This window comes from Lotus japonicus, chromosome 3 (assembly GCF_012489685.1).
Source record: "Lotus japonicus ecotype B-129 chromosome 3, LjGifu_v1.2".
NCBI classification, from domain to species: domain Eukaryota; kingdom Viridiplantae; phylum Streptophyta; class Magnoliopsida; order Fabales; family Fabaceae; genus Lotus; species Lotus japonicus.
This window is the reverse complement of record NC_080043.1, coordinates 9,009,699-9,027,250: the sequence shown is the minus strand read 5'-3', so window position 1 is coordinate 9,027,250 and position 17,552 is coordinate 9,009,699. Positions and strand designations below refer to the sequence as shown.

The following is a 17,552-nucleotide window of genomic DNA, read 5'->3' as shown; positions in this document are numbered from 1 at the left end:
ACTAGTAGAAAACAGAAGTTTATAGTGAAATTGATCATCCCTTGATATAATTCTTGTGTCTTATCAATGACCTCCAGAATTAATATCTAAGTGTTAACTGTATTCCAGTTAGTCGGTTACTCTTCTCATTCATTCTTGTCTTGCTGCTGTCTTTCTCTCTTCAGCTGTCAATATAAATACTGAGAAGCAGCGCATCGTTTCTCCATTCATTTTCACCAAACTCACACTCATTCACAACCCAAATAGTAGATCATAGAGCACCCAAATTCTAGCTAGCTTAATTTTTCATTTTTTATCATTCATAATTTATAGCTAGACACTGGAGGGAGAAGAACCAAACAACATTTGTTAGATTCTTCATCAAATTAAGCCATGGCAGATGAAGAATTTCAAGCTAGTGGAAACTGGTGGGACAAAGCAAGAAACTTGAGATTTTCGAGTGGGGCATCACAATCATCTTCCTCTAGCATCACCAACATGGGAAATTTTCCATGGCAATCTCAAGATATTGAAGAAGTGAAGCAAGATTCTTCCACTTCCATTGACCCCAAACTTCACATGATGGGTTTAGGCCTTTCATCCCAACCCATGGATTGGAATCAAGCATCTTTGTTGTAAGTGCAAAAAGAAATTAACAAACCACCCATATATCTTTTTTCTCCTCTCTTTCTCTTTCTAAAAATTGTGTCTTTTTGTTGTTGTTGTTGTGTTTGTTTGATGGTGATAGACGAGGTGAGAAGGGAACAGAGAACTGCAGTTTCCGGTCGATGTTGCAAGAGAATTTGAACTCATCATCAAGTGAACAACAAATTTTGTTCACTCCAGAAGAGTCTTCAAGCAATGATGAATACAACAAGCAAGTAGTGAATAGGGGTAGTTTCTCTTTGGATCAAAACCAAGGATTGCTTTCTACTTTTCAGATTGATTCCTCCTCAGCTTTATATGGAAACCCATCATCAATGTTACAAGGACTCTTGGGACCTGAAAACAACAACAATATGGGTTTCCCACACTATGGTTCAAACTCCCATGAGGTTCCTCAATTCTTGAGAGCTTCACCTCCAAATCCACAACCACCACTCATGAGTAACCAGTTGCATTTCACCAACAACGCGCCGTTTTGGAACGCTTCTGAGGCTGCTGCTCCCATCAAAGATGTAAGATCCAGCTTCTTCCCCTCTATGCAACCCTCATTCTCCACACCAAATTTCCATGTGCAGTCAAAGGTATTTACCGGTTCATCACAGCAAATTTTACCACACCACACAGCATAAACACTCAACATAAACCACATTCATCACATCATATACAAAATTCTAATTAAACTGAGGTTGCGGTTGCATCTCGGTGCTTGATATCGCGGAAAATTTCAGACAACTGCAATCACCCACGCAATTACATGCGTGATGCGGTTTTGATAAATATACGCGCTTCAATTGCTCTTCTACTTATTTCCCCCAATTTTATCTTTCTATTTCTTTTTCTATCTAATCGCTCATCATATTGTTCATTTTCATCACTTCTATTCTCATCAAATCGATAGTCAGATTACTCATTTTTCTCTATTATTCTAGTTTCGAGTGAGACTAGATATGAACCATCAACTTACATTTTTTCCAATAGTTTCATGCATGAATATATAGTTTACAAGTTTCTTTGCAAATTAATTATGACTCATAAATATTGTAAATAACATGTAAGTAAAAACCTTGTTCATATGTGGACCAATTGTAGAATTGCCCATATATATCATACATATTAGAATTGAAGCAGTGCATTTGATGGTGTACTCTTTCGGGTTATGATTCATTTTGGCCTCACTTTCTCTTCCACTTAATTTTTACTTATTTTTGTTTTTATCTCTCTTCTATTCTATCACTAATTTCTTTACCTATTTCTCATGAGGTGGAGATGGCTATAGAGAGCGTATGAACCTTTATTCTAAAGTTTTTAATTCGCATAATCATGGCTATGCAGAATATATCTGAAGTACTGAGGGACTCGGGTGTTGTGAGAAAGAAAAGTGGGAGTGAACCACCACCCAAGAGAACTCGTAACGAAACCCCATCTCCTATGCCAGCTTTTAAGGTACAATAAGTGCAACTAACCTTTTAACAAGAAGTGAAGCTTTAAACTTTTTATCTTTAATTTTATTTTTCTTACTTTAAATCCACAAACATGGATACATATATATGAGCCTGTGATTTTACTTTGTTGGCTCTTAGGTGAGAAAAGAGAAAATGGGGGACAGAATCACTGCGCTCCAACAATTAGTGTCGCCTTTTGGAAAGGTTGGCTAGCTTCCAATTAATAAAATCTGTGAATGTATCATTTCCTTTGTGAACTTAACTTCTATAATGATGATTTCTTTTAATTTTATGCTAATGATCATGTTTATTGATATAAGTTCAAAAATTTGTTTGTTGTGTCAGACTGATACAGCATCGGTGCTCTCTGAAGCCCTTGAATACATCAAATTCCTCCATGAACAGGTTACAGTAAGTTCCATTACCCATTAATTAATATATTGTCAATAAAAAAACCTAAAAGTATTAGAAAATTAACTTTCATCTTATGGGTATATGCTTTGTGTTTTTGTTCCTATAGGTTTTAAGCACGCCGTATATGAAAAGTGGAGCTCCAGTACAGATTCAACAGGTAGCATCCCTAATATATTTCTAATATTCCACACATATATTAAAAGAATAATAAGAAGTATTTATTCATGTTTTACCCTTGTGCTTCTATTTTTTTTGGTACATCAGAAAACCCTTATGCTTAATGAATCTTTAGCTTATAAGAAAAAATCAAAAAGAAAATAAAAATATGAAGTGTTACTTTTACATTAACTTTATACTTTTCTTTACAATTTTTCCCCACTTTCCATCTGATCACAACCCTAATTTTTACACATTCCAACAAATCTCCTTGTCATTTTTTCTCTCTTTTACTAATTATTAGGAGATTTTAAAATAAGGGGAAGGGTTTGAAGAATTTCTAAAAACCTTAGAAATCCTTCTCTTAATTATATTTTTTAGTTCTTCAGAGTTTAGGTAATTTTGGAGAATTTTAAACTTGCAACAAGAAAATGGTTTAAAATTTTAACCTCCCTTCTCCCTCTCTGGCCTCCCTATCATTTCTCTCAAAGTTCTTCCCTTCCACTCTCTTAAAATCTCTCAAAGAAAGCCTTTGGAAGCTTTTATTCTTAATTTAACAACACGATGGATAAGAAAAGAAATAGAAACATTTGATTCACATGAGTTGATGCAATTACTTAACTTTTTCCAAATTTAGTAATTATAACACTTTTTTTTGCCTTTTTTAATGTAGAGTTCTGGTAAATCAAAAGTAGGTGAAGGTCCAAAGCAGGATCTTAGAAGCAGAGGGCTATGCTTGGTGCCAGTTTCAAGTACATTTCCAATGACTCATGAAACTACAGTTGATTTTTGGACACCAACATTCGGAGGAGGAACTTCAAGATAATTGATAAATGAATATATGGATAATTGGAACACGGAACCAATTAATACCCTGCAATTATGTAGGACATTGATTCATGTACCTTATCAAACCTGGCCAAGTTGGGAATGATAAGATGAAAGAAAAGAGAAAGACGAAAGAGGACACAGAAGGCCATATTAATATGTAAAGTTAGAAAAAGCATGTCCACGACATGGACACTTAACATTGTGATGTCTGAAATATATATAGGACACTAGCACACTGTAATATTTACATGTGAGAGAAGAGAGAGTCAATCTTTACCATTCATGTATGATTGTATGGTTAAGATTAACTTTTCTTACTTCTCATATTATTCTTGATACTTTCCCTACATGTATATACTATGTGGGGGGTATAAGGGTGAACATGGAGTTAAGTAAATTTTCCAAATGATTTAAGATGAGTCGGTGATCTATTGTAATATTTTTTAGGAATTTTTATATGTAAGATATCTTAGTTTAAAGTTGTTTAAAAATAAAGTGAAAGTTTTTGATTCAGAGTTGCATCATTTATGTGTCATGTCTTATTTCATTGTTGTGTTAGTTAAGTGTCCTTAAAGTGTTAGGTTGTTAGCTAAATATCTGAGTCGCTAAAAATAGTTTTGTTTTAATTAAAATACGTGTCATATGAGGTATTGTAAAGGTGTTCAATTTTTTCATATCTCAAGCAGGCAAAATGTATAAAAAAAAAAGGGAAAGAAGAAAATGTTGAAAGAGAAATAAAGGGAAATGAGTCAAATGACCCTCCCAAAAGATAGCCATTGCTGGGCCAACTGCATTCAGAATTATGCAAGGTTCATGAGGCAATATTGGGACCATATGGGAGCACAATAAGTTGAAATAATTCAAGTAGTAAGGGTGGGATTAGGAATGACTAAGTTGCTGATCAACATAGGAAAATACCTTATTTCTTAGACTAAACATGAGGGAGAGTTGTTGTTAGCAAAGGATGAAGGGGCTTTATTTATTTCTTGTTGATATTGTGAATAGAGAGCTGGCAGTGACAATATACCTTTAGTTCAAGAGAAAACGGTATTTAATTGGAAGGAATCATTGAAATAAAGAATGGAAGAGTGAGTAAAGGGCACTTCATTTGATTGGAAATCTCACTTTTGATATTTTTATTTATTTGGAATAAGTAAGTGGAAGTCAGAGGATGGCCCACACTCCTCCTTTTAGGTTAATCAAAAAATTTCAAGTTCAATGTTTATTTAGTAGAAAGATTATTTAGAAAGATGTTTAAATTTTGCAGATGCTTTTTTATTTGCTTTTATGCTTTATGCCGAATGGCCACATAGAGGGGCTTCCATTGGAAGTATATGAAGAAAGAAAATAAAAATCGTAAAGTATTTATATCTTCTGGATGAGGGCAAATATGGTCCTCAGTTTGAATGACGTATGTGTCCGTCATTATCTATTTATTTCATTTTCAAAATCTGTAAATATTTTGTGGACTCTCAATTGGATTACCATCAAACACGTAGGGGTACTTTCTGATTGTCACATGAATATTGCTTCACTGAAAAATACATGCACTAAAAAAAAAAAAAAAGTGTAAATAACAATTGTCTACATGAATAGTGCTTAAGAACTCACCTCTAAGAACTAGTATTGGAGATGCTCTTAACGTTGCTGTCGTGGTTCATGTTAAATCGATTGAAGGTAACGGTTTAACATTGATTACAATGGCTGACGCTAAGTTTAACATCAGTTTAAACACTTAATTGATGCAACTCATTTAACATTTCGACTAATGTAGATTCATATAATTTAGCTTTTGTCGTATAAGCTCACTAGAAATTCAAAATGTTTATGTCTGCCATGACTGACGCGAGTATCGATTGTCAATGCAAAATTGATGATAAGTTATAACTATTTACTCACAGTTTATATGTCTTTAAATTGTTGGAGTAGCGCCACCAAACACGAGGATCTCATAGTCTGATGGCTCGACGGAGATGAGAGTTCATCGTCCTTATTGGTCTAAAGAGCATAAGTGATTTGGACATCATCCACATACATTCATTACAAAGCCTTAAGGCATGAGTAAGTTGGTCCATCCACCTATAAACGGTTGAAATCTTATTTATTCTTCCAATGTGGGGCTTATTAATTTCATTCACATTTGTATGTTAACACTCCCATTTATCTGTGAATCTATTTTTGCATATCTTTTTATATTTATTCTAAAATTGTAAGTAGTACGTGCAGTTTGGTAGGGCAATTAACAATGATTTTGACGGTGAGTTAATTACACTAACATGACATGATTAACACAATTCATTGCAACATTAAGACTTTCAAATCCAGTTTCTTTATCTTTGCTATATGTTTCTTATATTACTTGAGTGATAGAGTGTACATGCTCTAGTTTGCTCATGTGTATTTTTAGCGCAACAAGTTCTTTTGGTGTTGTTGTAGATGACTAGGATTGAATGGATATGCTTTGGGATCATAGATGTAGGTTTTGATTGCTTTTCTATTGTTTTTCCCTCTGCCAATATTTTCTGTCGCAGGTTCAACGTGGTTGTGCCTCTATTAGCACGGTGGTGTTCAGTAAAAAATTAAAGAACATGGTCCTGCCTTTCGAAGCACGCCCGTGCTCTTACTTAAAATTACTATTTTTTTTGTGTATTTTCTTTTGTGTGTTTTTTAGTGTAGGTTTGTTTATATTTTCGCTTTATTTTATTTTATTTAAAAATCTATCTTGATGGAGAAGGTGCTTATTGACTGTTTTTTTCTTGTTCAGATTAGAGAATATGATGTGAATCTCTCTCGGTTAAGGTGTTGAATTATGGCTGAGTTCCGCGATGATGGTCTCTAAAGTCACGACAGAGCTTCGAGTTTCATGGCATGGAGAGGTACCTGTAGAAGATAATGCGATGCTCAAATCAATGATTGAGTGGGAGAGGTTCTCAAAAATTGAGATAGAACTCTTAGTAAAATAGTTAGAATGAATAACTTGTTATGTAAATAAAAGATAGAACCTGTATTTACAGGGCCGGGGTCCTTGATTGTCTGTCCAAGTGTGAGGGGCCGGAACCCCTTAAACATAGCATCCGAGCATACAAGTGTCCTCCATGGTTTGAGTAGCGATTGAGCGTTTTAAGTCTTTCGTCATTGATCGTTTAAGAGAACATGGTTCTCTGCTGTACATTTAATACTCTTGCCTCTTTGTTGAACTTTGGTTAGAGATATATCTCAAAATTAAAGGTGATCCACAAAGTAGGTAGAAATTTTGTACAGTAAATCTTTCCTCTTTGAGTAAAAGTTTTGCGTTAGTAGCTGCCACTTAATGTGACATGATTGACAATGTTGAATTTTACATTGTAGAATAATGTGCTCTTTACAGCTTAGACACATCACGTGATGCAGTTTGAATTTCTTTGATTGTTGACACGTAGACTTTACACGTTGAAACTTCAACAAACCAAGTTTATATCTTCATATATGTAGATGTTGGAGCTCTACTTTCTTCCTTGCCTTTTTCATAATTGATTTTTAAATAATGCCAATATTTTACATATACCACGCTTCTTTTGTTTTTTTCCACCACATTCTATCAACAAACCAACCTAGTATATCCTCTCATGTTCTTTCTTCTTTCATTCCATTTCCTTTTTTTCCTTCTATACTTTCACTTTCTTCCCTAACCAAACATAGAAGTATCTCCAAGAAATTCAATTGTGCGTCTTGCATAGATTATAGGTAATCCCCCCCTCCATATGTTTAAAGAATGTATACTTTAGTACCAGGGGTCGCCACTATGCTCAATTAATTACTTTAGCTGATCTATCATATAGAGTATATGGCTCGTTGAGTTTGAGTACTTATATATACAAATTCTAATTTGTAAGGCTCCTCGTGTTATTCTATTTTTTGTTTGTTTTGAAAAACAGAGGAAAGCGAATAAATTATAACAACAATATTGACAAGAGCACAACAAAAGGGAACATTGAGTCTTAAATTTAAAGTCTCCATGATTGGTATCATAGCAACTTTACCAGTTATGGCTGTGAAGCTATTGGCCAGGGACTATTGCAAACGATTTTGTTCTGGTCCGAGTCTGATTAAAAGTACTTTACCAAATCTCACTTTCTAACTTCTCTACCAAGATCTGAATATAAATTATGCAAAGATGGAGCATCTCAGCATTAGTCATTATTATGTTAACTAAAGCTAGCCTGTCATGGGGCTCCACGCTATATTACTACCCTAATTACTTTCTCATGTCTTCATTAAGAAATTGTCTTATGTGATTCAATTGTTTTTTTATTTACGTGTTAACTTAGTGGGTGGTTGAAAATAATTCAGTTATCATGTCATGTGCGATGTTCACACTTCAAATCAAGGGGAATTTTTTCACGAAGAGTTGTTACGAATTTAAGTGTGAGTTGAAATCTCACATTGACTAAATATGAATGATGTATAGTTGAGTTCAAAAAAATGATGTATAGTTTAAATATTTGATTTGGAGAGTAAGTGTACAAGGTTGTGGAGTGATTGATAGTGAAGTCTATATGTTGTAATTATTTTCACACAATGATTGTTCTCTTGTTATCAATTTTTACAACGGTCATGGTTTGTCTCCGGTTTTGTACTTTTTCACGTTATATTTTTCTGTTGTTGATTGTGATTCTCCTCTTTTAATTCCTCTATGGATTCCTGTTAGAATCAAGTGTTAGAGTCAAGTCCCACATCGGAGAAGTCAAGGTAAATGGGAGAGTTTCTAAGGAGATGGACCTATAAACCTAATGCTCCTAGGCCCATGGACTCCCATGTCCTCTGTCTCCCCCAACAATTCCCAACAGATTTTGGGTAGCAGAGCTGATGGTTGGTGCAACATAGTTATGACTCCTTGTATTGAAAGTTTTTTTTTCACAAGGTGGTGGCTAGGTGGCGTGTACCGTTGATTCAATGAAGCGTATGCGGTGAAAGCGTTGATAGTTTTCGCCGAGGTGGAACTTAGTAATGTGGTGTTTACTCATACTTGAGGGAGAGGATGTTGAAATTTCTAGTGTGAGTTAGAGTTCCACATTGGTTAAATACAAGCAGGTGAAGACTTTATAAGAGATGTGACACATATACGTAATGTCTTAAGATTTTGGATAAAAATGACGTCGAGTTCCCTTAATGTCTTATTTTCTTGGCCCATAGACTCCCTCTGTCTCTCTAACAGTGTTAAAAATATAATGTAAACCTGATAACTCAAGCATAGTTTAGGAAGCATTTGAGATTAAGGTGCATAATTAATCATTCAAGCTCATTTATTTTGAAAACCATACATGGAGACAATAATATTAGTTTTCCTCACTGTTTGATTAGCATCTTTAGCTGATAAGAGATCACAAATTTTTTATTGTAGATTACTCTGGCACCGCTTACTTAATTCCTCCTTTAGCTGATAAGAAAACTCATTTCATTGCTTTTAATGGTTCCTGTCGTATAATTCTAAAACATGATTTCTAATAAACGAATGTCATTGATACCAAAGTTCATATGGATCAAAAAGTGAAGGAATAGAATCACCAAATTATTTATTTCTGTCATAATTGTCTATAGATATTCCATAATTTCTGTCCCTTTACCCAACTCTTTACGCGAACCAAAAATGATTCTAGAGACAAATATTTGATTGATAACTTCAAATTATAGCATTGATCAATCATGTTGAGCATTTACAATAGTAGAGAATAGAGAACAGTGAGCTAAGCTTATATATCACTATGACAATATGCAATTAGATTCCATTCCATGTTTTTCTGAGCATTCATCTGTTATGTCAGTCTTCTTCATTATGTTTGAATTAAAAGGAACGTGTCATTGGAATCCAAAAACCAACTGCTGAAATTCATGAGCGTGGTTAGTTTAGAAAAGATCACAGTGCAGGCACTTTTTGCCATGAAGTGATGGAACTAGATGCTCCAAAGCCAGAAATAGAAATTCAGCAACACAAACTAAGATAGGAAGGGGAAAAATGGGACAAAAATGGACTACAGTGCGAAAATGCTCTGTGAATCACATGGCACTGGATTTCTTTCACAACAAAGAAAGGAAGACCAATGTGTATCAGAATATTTCTTTCCTCCCTTGCCTATTGTATTGCATTGATTGTCCAATCAGTAAGTATCCAATGTGACTTCGGAAATGAAGGAATTGATTAATGAAATTAGTAGTATTAGTTTAATGGCCAAACTGCACTAACCTCCCTGAAATTTATCATTATTGCATTAATCTCCTATCTATTACTCCACAAGACATTCACCACCCTTATTCCATTGGGAACATTGGATCAACCTCCCTTGAGGTTTATTATTATTGCACTAACTCTCAAGATTTGTCATTGTAACACTCAACACTTCTCTATTATAAAAAAATGATATATGAATGAGGGGAGGTCGGTGCAATAATATTAAACCTTAAAAGAGGTAAGTGCAACTCCCCCTAGCTTAATTGAACATAAAAAAGAATTGTTGACATACATTTCTAGTAACATCCAATTTTTGGCGGTTTTTTACCACCACAAATAGGGTTAACTACATCACCACCACCACTGCCTACCGCCGCCACAACACACCACCACCATCACCACCCCTACTGCTATAATCACTTCCTTCCACCGCCGCCACCACTACAACCATCGCCACAACCACCACCCTCCATCACTGCCATCGTCGTCGCCACCACCATCTTCACCACCCACTAACACCATCCTTATTTTTATACTCTCTATCATTATTCAATATTGCACGAAACATATGATTATATTAATTTAAACAAAATGATATATATAAGTTATACAGTGTATGACCAAATGTTGTATTGTATTAAATTTTTATCAGACTCAAGTATACAAGTAAAGTTTTAACTTTTGATGTACCAAAAATTACCAGTTAAAGTTTATTTCCTTAACAATCAATTGACTATTTATAAATTTGCATTATTTTATGCAATAATATCTTATTAAGTATAATGTTAAGTTAAAAATGTGAAGTGGATTGTGTGATAAGGCTTTTGATATAGTGATAAACAAGTTAGATCCTTGTAAAGATGAACACACAAGCTAAGTTTGAACTCCAAAAAAATCATTTGTCTAAAGGGTCATGCAACTGTTTCTTTAACGAGTGACGGCGTTCGTCAAAGACATAAAAATACAATTCATTTTATGAAAGTAATTATTTAACATTGTTTTTAATGAGCTCATTTATTTTTTATTTTGATAAATAATCACATAAAATAACTAATAATCGTGGTAATATTTTAAATTTTTTTAAGAAAAACTTCAATATTTATTACAACCAATGATCCAAGACTGTAAACATGATTAAGTTAGGGGCATTAGTTTTAACACCCCCTTATTAATCCCACACCCTCTTTTATTTTCTAAATTCCCTTAATACCCTCTCTTATAAAGAGATAATCAAAGGGTGATAGTATTTTCACACCTACTAACTGTGAAACATTTTTTTCACACTCAATGAGTGTGAAAATATTTCACACCCACTAAGTGTGAAACGCTTAAAACGAAAGGAAGAATGTGAAGAGAGAATGAACATACTCGATTCACACAATTGTGTTTCACACTCAAGGGTGTGAAACACAATTCAGTTTCGCACTCAAGATCAGGATCGGAGTGTGAATGGACTAACTGTTGAGGATTTTATTTTCAATTTTAAATTTTTCGTTTCTTTAGAATTAGATTTCACACTCAAGTGCGTGAAACATTTTCAAATTTCACACTCAAGAGTGTGAGTTATTGAACTGTTAATAATTTTTAAATTTTTTTTTTGTTTTTTTATATTTTCATTTCACACTCAAGAGTGTGAAATCTTTTCAAATTTCACACCCAAGAGTGTGAAGGAACCGACTGTTAAGAATTTTATTTTTAATTTTAAATATTTCGTTTTTTATAATTAAATTTCAAACTCAAGTGTGTGAAACATTTTCAAATTTCACACTCAAGAGTGTGAGTTATTGAATTGTTAATAATTTTATTTTTAAAAATAATTTTTGGTTTTTTATATTTTCATTTCACACTCAAGAGTGTGAAATATTTTCAAATTTTACCCTCAAGAGTGTGAAGGAACCAACTGTTAAGAATTTTATTTTTAATTTTAAATATTTCATTTTTTATAGTTAAATTTCACATTTAAGAGTGCGAAAAATGCAAGCTCACACCCTAATGTCAAACTTTCCCTTGTATGGTTTGAATTTACCACCCTGCTCACACCCTAATGTCAAACTTTCTTTCCCGTTCAAGGTTCCATAGTCAGACCTTATCATAATAACAACAAAGTCATTGTTCTTCCCCACCAACTGAGCCCAATCAAAGACTTTCATGCCGATTTTGGAATTTCTACAAACAACAAACACGGTTAGCTTATTATTTAATAAAGTCAATAAATTGTATATATCATATTAAGCACATGAGATATGTGATATTTTATCAGTGGTGAAGGCTTCTGTACAATCTACCATAACAACATGAGATAATGCATTCATGTCATCTATTGCATTCATTAAATCTTCATCCTCCTTCAATATGTGACCCCATTCTTTCATATCATCCACTTCATTATCTACTTCTTTCACATGATCCACCTTGATATGATCCCCTTCAGCCACATTATCGACTTTCTCAATGAGCACATGAGACATGATTAGCTATCCTGAAATGGAAAAGGGTAAAATGAAAAATGAAAAATTCACAAACAAGTAAATTTCACACTTTTGAGTGTGAACGGAACAACTAGTTCCCACTCCAAAGTGTGAACTGCAAACCAAATTCACACTCTAAAGTGTGAAATAAGAACAACAGTGATAAAATGAAATTTTCACACTTACTAACTATGAAACATTTTCACACTCAGTGAGTGTGAAAATGTTTCACACTCATTGAGTGTGAAAATGTTTCACACTCATTGAGTGTGAACACTTAAAACGGAAGGAAGAAGGTGAAGAGAGAATGAACATACCTCAGTTCACACTTACAAAGTATGAAATGTTTTCACATATATTAAGTGTGAAAAGTGGTAATGAAAAAAACTATGAGATGAGAGTAAAAGGGAAGGGTGGTGTGACAAACAAAAATGATGGTAGTGATAAGGTAGGCAAAGAGATATGTTTGGAATGAAATTAAATTTTAAAGGGCATATGAGACATTTTTATTCATAAAAGAGGGTGGATGATTAATTGAGAGGGTGTTAAAACTAATGCCCTTAAGTTAAATGGCTTATTCTAGTTTTTTTCAAAACAACTAACCAAGTCCAAGAACAACTTCGAAATCTTTTTCGTTTTTGGTCAACGAAATCTAAACAGACCAAGTTTCTGAAATCTATTCTAGTCTCATTATGAGCTAGTCCATACTTCAACAAATGAACAATATAATTAAGGTTCAGCCCAGACAACAATGTATTTTATATTTTTGCTGGCTGGCGAGTATGCATGCACCATACGGCTTTACCATTCATACTGGGCCAGCCATGAACTCATAATAGCTAGTACTATATGGGGGCCCTGAGTCAAAATTTTGGTTAAAAAAAAAAAACACCCCCCAAAGTACACCCCCTATTTTGAAAAACCTCAAAACTACCCCCTCTTTTCAAAAAAACCCCTCTTAACACGCCCCTCCCTCTTCCTCTTCTTCTTCCTCACGACGTCACTCCTTCTCTTCTCCTTCTTGAGTTTTCTCGTTCTTCCTCATACCACATTTGTTGTTGGAATTAGTGGTAATTCAAATTAGGTCCTTGTGTTTTCAGAGAGTTCATTAGTTGGTCCTTATGAGTTTGCATGTTGTTAGTTGTGATCCCCATGTAATAAATAAAAGGCACTCACTGTGTGTGAGTGCGTAGAATCAATAATATTCAATTTTCTTCATTCAATCTGAGTCTCTCTTCTTTCTACGATTTACTCCAAGATTCATTCTTTCTTTCTTGCGTTGATTGTTCCTAACTCTAGCATTGATTGTGATAATCAATTGCTTTCAAGGTGATTTCTGAGATTGAAATCCAACAGTGGTATCCAGAGCTTGACGATCCGGCGACGTGAGCCACCATCGGTGCACGACGATCTACGGCAGAGTGTGAATCAGTCACAACGGAGGTGCTTGCTCCGTTGGAAGCTCCGGTGGAAGTGGACGCTTCTTTCAAGGTGATGGCTGGAACGAACAGCAATTTCCCAGCTTCGTTGCTGGTTCTTGATGGCAAGAGTGATTGGGAACGTTGGAATACTCAGATGCTTGTGATCTTCGGGTTCCAAGATGTTCTGGAGATGGTGACTTCTGGGTATGATGCTCTACCGGTGGAACACACAGCGGAGCAAAGCGCTGCTCATAAGGAGTTAAAGAAGAAAGATATGCGGGCTCTGTTCATTATCCATCAGTGTGTTAACCCTGCTAATTTTGAGAAAATTGCAGCGGCGAAAACGTCGAAGGAGGCGTGGGATATTCTGAACAAGAGTTACGAAGGTGTGGCAAAATTGAAAAAGGTCAAGTTGTAGACTCTCAGAAGACAGTATGAAGCTCTGAAGATGGAGAAATCAGAGACGATTTCTAAGTTTTTCACTCGACTTCAGACCTTGACAAACCAAATGAAGACGAATGGAGAGGCCATGAATGATCAAATGCTTGTAGAAAAGGTTCTTCGATCTTTGACTACAAGATTTGATCATATAGTTACTACTATAGAGGAGTCTAAGGACTTGGATACTATGAAGGTTGAGGAGCTTCAAGGTTCATTGGAGGCTCATGAAATGAGATTGAATCTGAGAGAGCCTGACAGAGAAACTGAGCAAGCTTTGTATGCTCATGGTGATACCAGCAAGAAGAAGTGGAGTAACTACTCAAAGACTTCCAAGGAGAAAAATTGGAAGAATAAGGATTCTTGTAAAACCTCTGGCAATGAAGAGGATGGTGATTCTAAGAGGAAAGGGGATAAAGAGAAAGGTAAGGACAAAGACAGATGGAAGAAAGGAAAAGGGAAAAAGCAAGATGTACAATGTTATGCTTGTAAGAAGTATGGACATTTTGCATATGAATGTAAGAACAAGAAGAAAGGGAACAAGCAAGGAGGTGAAGACCATGTTTATTCTGCTCATGAAGATGATGAATCAGATGGTGAGCAGGTATTGTTTGTTGTCCCTGATGATGAATCTAGTAGTAGCTTTATTCAAATTCCTAGTCTTATTGGTAGTGAAGTTGTAAATTCTGCTGTTAGTTCTCACATGCGTGATGAGAACATCTGGTACTTAGACTCAGGTTGTTCATCTCATATGACTGGCCACAAAGAGTGGTTTGTTGACTTGGATGAGAGGAAATCTAGTAGTGTTAGGTTTGCTGACAATAGCACTATTAGATCAGCTGGTATGGGAAGGATTCTTATCAAAAAGAAGAATGGAAAACAAGCATTTATTACAGATGTGTTGTATGTTCCCAGTGTGAAACATAACTTGATTAGCCTAGGGTAGTTGGTTGAGAAAGGCTATTCATTGAAGACTAAAGGGAAGAACCTGTTAGTGTTTGATCCAAAGTATAGGTTGATTTTGAGATCAGCATTAGCAACAAACAAGACTTTTCAGGTTGATCTTAACACTAGTGATGCACAGTGCATGAAAGCAAGTACTTCAAATGTGGATTGGCTTTGGCATCTCAGATATGGTCACCTGAATTTCAAAGGCTTGAATCAGCTCCATAATGAAGATATGATGAAGGGTCTTCCACTGGTAAAGGTCTCTGGTCAGTTGTGTGAAGGTTGCTTATTGAGCAAGCAGCCTAGAAATGTCTTTCATGAGAGTATGCCAGTGAATTCTAAGGATGAATTAGGTGTGGTATATTCTGATGTGTGTGGACCTTTTGAGGTTGTTTCATCAGGTAGTAATAGATATTTTGTGTCTTTTATTGATGATCACACTAGGAAAATGTGGACCTATCTACTAACCAGAAAGTCAGAAGTGTTTGAGGTTTTTAAGAAGTTCAAGGTGTTAGTTGAGAAGCAAAGCAGTAGAAGCATAAAAACCCTGAGAACAGATGGTGGAGGTGAGTATGTTTCAAAGGAGATGAAAGCATTCTGTGAAGAAGCTGGAATCTATCATGATATAATAGCTCCATATACTCCTCAGCATAATGGAGTGGCTGAGACGAGGAATAGAACAATTGCTAACATGGTGAGAAGTATGTTGAGTAGCAAGAAGTTGCCAGTGAAACTGTGGGGTGAAGCTGTATCTACTGCCACTTACAATCTCAGCATGGTGTATATGTCAAGAGATCAAAGAACACTGGAATGATCATAGTGTGTCTGTATGTTGATGATCTCTTGGTTACTGGGAGCATTGGAGATGAGATAGTTGAATTTAAGGAGAAGATGGAAACTGAATTTGAAATGAGTGACATGGGAGAGCTTTCATTTTTCTTGGGAATTGAATTTCTCAGAACTAAGCAAGGAATTTTCATGAGCCAAAGGAAGTATGCGGCTGAGGTATTGAGGAGGTTTAATCTAGCTGAATGTAATGCTGTGACTTCTCCAGTGGATTGTGGTACTGTTCTGACCAAGGCAGATACTGGGAAGTCAGTTGATTCTACATTGTTCAAGCAAATAGTGGGTTCTTTAAGGTATCTGTGTTGTAGTATACCTGAAATTAGCTATGGTGTGGGACTTATGAGCAAGTTTATGGAGAATCCTAAAGAGTCTCATTATCTAGCTGCCAAGAAGATACTTAGATACATTAAAGGAACCCTTAGTCATGGTGTGTTGTTTCCAGGAAAGGCTTACAATGTGAAGAAGGAAGTCACAGGTTATGTCGACAGTGAGTGGAGTGGAGACAAAGATGATAGGAAAAGTACTAAAGGCTATGTGTTTTTGTGTGGTGATGCACCAATCTCATGGTGTTCCAAGAAGCATCCAATAGTAGCACTTTCATCTTGTGAAGCTGAGTATGTTGCAGCTTCATTTGGTGCTTGTCAAGCTCTATGGATTAACACACTGATGGAGGAAATTGGACTGAGAACTTCTGGAATTATGAAGTTGCTGGTTGACAATAAGTCAGCCATTGATCTTGCCAAGCATCCTGTGGCTCATGGAAGAAGTAAGCATATAGAAACTCGTTTTCATTTCTTGAGGGACCAAGTCACAAGAGGGAAACTAGAGTTGGTTCATTGTCCAACTGAGGACCAGCTTGCAGATCTGTTTACAAAGCCATTAAGGCCTGAGAGGTTTGCTGCTTTGTGTAAGAAGTTGAAGATTGTATCTGCTGAGAGTATTCTGAATTAAGGGGGAGTGTTGGAATTAGTGGTAATTCAGATTAGGTCCTTGTGTTTTCAGAGAGTTCATTAGTTGGTCCTTATGAGTTTGTATGTTGTTAGTTGTGATCCCCATGCAATGAATAAAAGGCACTCACTGTGTGTGAGTGCGTAGAATCAATAATATTCAATTTTCTTCATTCAATCTGAGTCTCTCTTCTTTCTACGATTTACTCCAAGATTCATTCTTTCTTTCTTGTGTTGATTGTTCCTAACTCTAGCATTGATTGTGATAATCAATTGCTTTCAAGGTGATTTCTGAGATTGAAATCCAACATTTGTTGCATTCTTCCCCATTTGGTAAGTTCCCTTCAACCCACTCTTCATTATCATTTTTACATTTCTTCATCCATGCCTCGTAGTCAACGAAGCTTCTGTCATTTGAGCACAACTTTGTCACACCGGGGTTTAGAACCATGTGGTTTTAGGGTAGTGTCAGGTTCTACAACTCGGTAGCAAAGGTAGTGAATTACGTACCAGATTTTAAAACTCGATAGTTTTCTGGATAATTCTAGTTCTAAAATCTAGTAGTGTTTGGAGATGATCATGTGTTCTGAGTTTTAAAAATGATACTTTTAGGGTAGTACTGGGTTCTAAAATCCGGTAGTAAGTGTGGTTAAAGCGTACATGTTTTTAAAACCCAGTATGCATTATACTACTACCAACTTCTAAAACATTGTAGTTGAAGTACTCAACATGTTTATAGAACCTAATTTGTATTTGTTTACACTAATTTCTGGTAAATAAATGAGAATCCA

The 17,552-nt window shown here is 35.4% G+C and overlaps 1 protein-coding gene across 3 annotated transcripts; it reads left to right on the top strand.

The window, feature by feature from the left end:
• LOC130749165 (transcription factor bHLH123-like) lies at positions 1-4,007 on the top strand. 3 transcript variants are annotated; one of them, XM_057602473.1, is made up of 7 exons: positions 1-614; positions 728-1,226; positions 1,978-2,088; positions 2,226-2,291; positions 2,433-2,492; positions 2,608-2,658; positions 3,331-4,007. In XM_057602473.1, exons 1-7 carry the CDS (start codon positions 373-375, stop codon positions 3,481-3,483), a joined length of 1,182 nt encoding a protein of 393 aa, XP_057458456.1. In that variant the 5' UTR covers positions 1-372; the 3' UTR covers positions 3,484-4,007. The 3 variants fall into 3 exon arrangements, with proteins under 3 accessions (XP_057458456.1, XP_057458458.1, XP_057458455.1); XM_057602475.1 differs by having other exon boundaries at positions 2-614; positions 728-1,157; positions 2,433-2,498; XM_057602472.1 differs by having other exon boundaries at positions 3-614; positions 2,433-2,498.
• The last annotated feature ends 13,545 nt before the right edge of the window (positions 4,008-17,552 follow it).

Excerpts from the sequence above, each read along its gene's own strand:
- LOC130749165 (XM_057602472.1), top strand. The coding sequence starts at position 373 with ATGGCAGATGAAGAATTTCAAGCTAGTGGAAACTGGTGGGACAAAGCA. Across the intron at positions 1,227-1,977 it reads ATTTCCATGTGCAGTCAAAG|AATATATCTGAAGTACTGAG; the intron begins GTATTTACCGGT and ends ATGGCTATGCAG. Across the intron at positions 2,499-2,607 it reads TCCTCCATGAACAGGTTACA|GTTTTAAGCACGCCGTATAT; the intron begins GTAAGTTCCATT and ends TTGTTCCTATAG.